Below are 3,957 nucleotides of genomic sequence, written 5' to 3'. Positions count from 1 at the left end.
TTAGTTGTGGGATTTTTTGTGTTGAAAGAGACCTGACTTCTGTTTGAAGGATCTTCCACATTTATTACACATGTAGGGCTTTTCTTTGCTGTGGATTCTCTGGTGTTGAGTGAGATGTGAGCTCAGACGGAAGGCCTTCCCACACTCGTCACATTCATAGCGCTTCTCCCCCGTGTGGATTCTGTGATGTCTAGTAAGCTCAGAACTTCCACTGAAGGCTTTTCCACATTCATCACATTCATAGGGTTTCTCTTCTGTATGAATTCGCTGATGTTTAGTGAGGTTTGAACTTTCCCTGAAAGCCTTCCCACAGACATTGCACTGGTAACATTTTATTAAGGTATGGTATCTCTGATGCTGAGCAAATCTGTGCTGTTACTGAAGGTTTTACCACATTCATTACACTCAAAAGGTCCCTCCCCAGTGCGATTTCTCTGATGTTTAATAAGGACTGAGTCTCGAATAAAACTTTTACCACACTGATTACACTGATAAGGTTTTTCACCAGTATGAATTATAAGGTGTTTAAAAAGGGTTGTGTTTTGACTGAAGGCTCTCCCACACTCTTTACACTGAAAGGGTTTTTCCCCTGTGTGGATTCTCTGATGTCCAATAAGACTGATGCTGTGCATGAAGCTTTTCCCACAGTGATCACATCTGTGTTCTTTTCCTTCTTCTGAATTTCCTTGATGCCTTCCAAACCTGTCCTTGCATTTACAAAGGTCTCCAAAATGAGTACCCTGGAAAATGTTCCTGCCTCTGCAGATTCTGTTGAGTATCATCTTCTGTGATGCCATTCCTTCCGGTACTTTCTGGTTTGGAGCCAATTTCCTAATCTGATGCTTGGTCTCTCTTTCTAAAATAGGAAATGGGCCATTTAAATGTCACTTTCTTTTTAAACTTTTTATTAGGGAAAATTTTAAACATATAAAATTAAACTGAATAGAAATGTCACCTTTTTTTTTTTTTTTTTGAGGAAGAGCAGCTCTGAGCTAACATCTGCCAATCCTCCTCATTTTTGCTGAGGAAGATTGGCCCTGAGCTAACATGTGTACCCATCTTTCTCTATTTTATGTGTGGGGCATGTATAGCTTGATAAGCACTGCATAGGTCCATACCCTGGCTCCAAACTGGCAAACCCTGGGCCACCAAAGCAGAATGTGTGAACTTAACTGCTGTGCCACCAGGCTCGCCCCTGAAATGTTATCTTTTTGAATAGATAAAATATTAACCTCCTAAGGGATCATTTATCTCTTTTTCAGTCATGTTCCCCCAACAATCAATAAATATCTCTTTAGTTCAAGTAAGGAAAGAAAATGCTAGGAAAGAAAATGCTAGAAAGGAAAGGTAAAATAGACATATCCTAGGAATAAATAACCTATATAGCATTTACTAAGGTAGGATTGAGAACAATCTTTACCACTAAAAAGGGGCACAAATCATTAAAGCATTCGGAAAAAGTCTAAGTGTATAAAGAGTACTTTAAATTGCATTCAAATACAATTATAGAGGGAAGGCAAAAGTGTCTTTATTCTATTGCTTGGAAAGAAAACCCTTTGTCTCAATCTTCCCCCAAACAGGCCACTGCTTGCAGATTTGGTGTAAACCAATAATTCCTTTACATAAACCAAGGTCAATATTCCTTTATGAAAAATATTCCTTTATTAAGACAATAAAGAATACATTTTTAGTGAAATTTGACCTGAAAGAGAAAAGTTACGTGTCCCACTGAGCTCATTAAAATGAAGATTCCAGTGGCTGCCAGAGGCAAGGAGGTGGGTAATTGGGTGATGAGGGTCAAAAAGTACAAACTTTCAGCTACAAAATAAGTCAGTCATGGGGATGTAATGTACAGCATAGTGACTACAGTTAATAATATTGTATTGTATATTTGCAAATTGATAAAATAGATCTAAAAGTTCTCATCACAAGGAAAAACAATTCTGTGTTGTAATGGATGTTAACTAGACTTATTGTGGTGATTAGTTTTCACCATATACAAATATCAAATCATGATGTTGTACACCCGAAACTAATATAATGCTATGTCAATTATACCTCAATAATAAAAAACGGAGCTTCCACTTGAATTCACAGGAAATACTGGAAAAGGACTGATTTCTTGGCTTTCCTAGCCACTTGATTGCTATTTTCTAGAAATAGATTCTGAAGGGGATCCAGATGTAAAAAGGGGGATGCTTTGTAAATGGAAAGCACATTTGACATGGAGAGAATGTGGAAAGGAAAAGGTGTACCTAATCTAGGCTGGAGTGACAGGGGAAGGTATTGACATGAAAAGAGAAAATAATTCACTGTGGAAGAAGATAGGAGCAATGTAGTCAAAGTGAAAGGTTTAAATGGTGACTTTATCACTGATGGGTAGGGAAAACTTAAAGGTAGGACAAGGAAGACATTTTGGAGGTCACTGTAAAAGACAGGTGATATAAAAAGCAACAGAACCATGTGATAATTTAATGCTTTAATGCAAAGCAAAGTTGGGTATGTAAAAACAAACAGAAGAAAAATTTTTAGCTTAAAAGGCCAAGAATAAAGGTTGTACTTTGTGAAGAGAGAGGTAGATGAGCCAAGGAGGATTTAGGAGTGAGTTAGAGTTAGAGACACTAATAATTAAGTTGTAAAAGATGGCTTTATTTGGCCAAGCAGGAGTCCCCTACCCTAACTCACCTTCCCAGATAGATCCCTCCTCTTCCTCCTCACCGCTCTCGTAGGGATTGGGGTTCCAGAGAGTCATGCTTGAGCAGGGTCTCCATGTGCTGGAGCTGATAACTTGGTGACTGTTGTGCGACTCCCAGAGATATCACCTCCTTCCAGAGAACTTCCTGTCCATCGGTGTGGGAAGTGCCCTGGAGACAATTAGGGACCATTGGGCTTGAGAGGAAACTGCTGCGAGAATTATAGCTAAAACTTCAGGAAACATCTCCCATGGAGACAGGACAGGGGAAAAGGACTCAATGGGCTTAGAAGGAAAGATGAGACACAAAAAGGAACTAGCAAAAGCAATGAAGCCTGATAGGGATGAAAGCTCAGTAATGTTGCCCTCACTGCTTTCCTATTGACCTAACCATTAAATGCTGTACTTTACCATCACAGAACATGACTCCTCTTCCCACCTGAAAGCCTGGATCATCAAGTCTCTCTCCAAATCCTCCAGCAAAGACACAGCCTCATCTCCATTCAATGGTGATACTCCTGCACCCAAGACTTGAGCTCCTCAGGCAGGATGGACAGGAATTGCTCCAACACCAGCAGCTCCAGTATCTGCTCCTTGGTATGATTCTCTGGTCTCAACCACTTATAACAAAGTTCCCAGAGTTGGCTTAGAGCCTCCCTGGGTCCAGGTGTCTCCCAGTAGCAGAATCATCTAAAGTGTTGGCAAAAGACCTCCTGGCTGGACTGGCTGTTCTTCTGCAAGTCAATTTCTAGTACAAAAAAGTGATCTTCCCCCACTTTTACTATCACAGGTTCCTCTTGTTGTTTTCCATTCTGGATGATAAGATTTGTAGCCATTTTCTCTCAGGAGAGGGGTCTCTGCACATGGGTCTATACTCCAGGGAGACGCCTCTTCACAAAATATCGAAAGTATTCAGTTGAAAAATTACCATCAGTTAATAAAGAATCTACATGTACTATTCAAGGCTGCCTATACCACTTTAAGCACAACAGAAAAGGTCTTTGAAATTTTGCTAACAGTGATGTAGATGATTGAGGATTTGACATTCTTGGTAACGGCAATTTACATGACTATTTTTGAAATGAAAAGAGTTAATTTTTTTCCTACCAATCTTTCCTGTGCTCATTCTACTCCAATTAAACCCTTTTCTATTTTTAGACATGTTCAATGCATTCTACCTGAGGCCCTTCACACCATCTTGGAATGCTCTTACCCAGATGTTAGCATGGGACGTTCTCTCATTTCATTAAAGTAAGCTCAAACAT

The 3,957-nt window shown here is 39.7% G+C and overlaps 1 protein-coding gene across 1 annotated transcript; it reads right to left on the bottom strand.

Moving 5' to 3' along the window:
* Window positions 1-2,752, bottom strand: LOC124227077 (zinc finger protein with KRAB and SCAN domains 8-like). The gene is given in 3 exon segments (XM_046640984.1): window positions 1-359; window positions 362-856; window positions 2,686-2,752. Coding segments are annotated over 3 exon segments (921 nt in total).
* Window positions 2,753-3,957: the final 1,205 nt, after the last annotated feature.

Source organism: Equus quagga, chromosome 15, assembly GCF_021613505.1.
Source record: "Equus quagga isolate Etosha38 chromosome 15, UCLA_HA_Equagga_1.0, whole genome shotgun sequence".
Taxonomy (NCBI): Eukaryota; Metazoa; Chordata; class Mammalia; order Perissodactyla; family Equidae; genus Equus; species Equus quagga.
The sequence above is the reverse complement of the archived record's forward strand: the minus strand, read 5'-3'. Positions and strand labels throughout refer to the sequence as shown.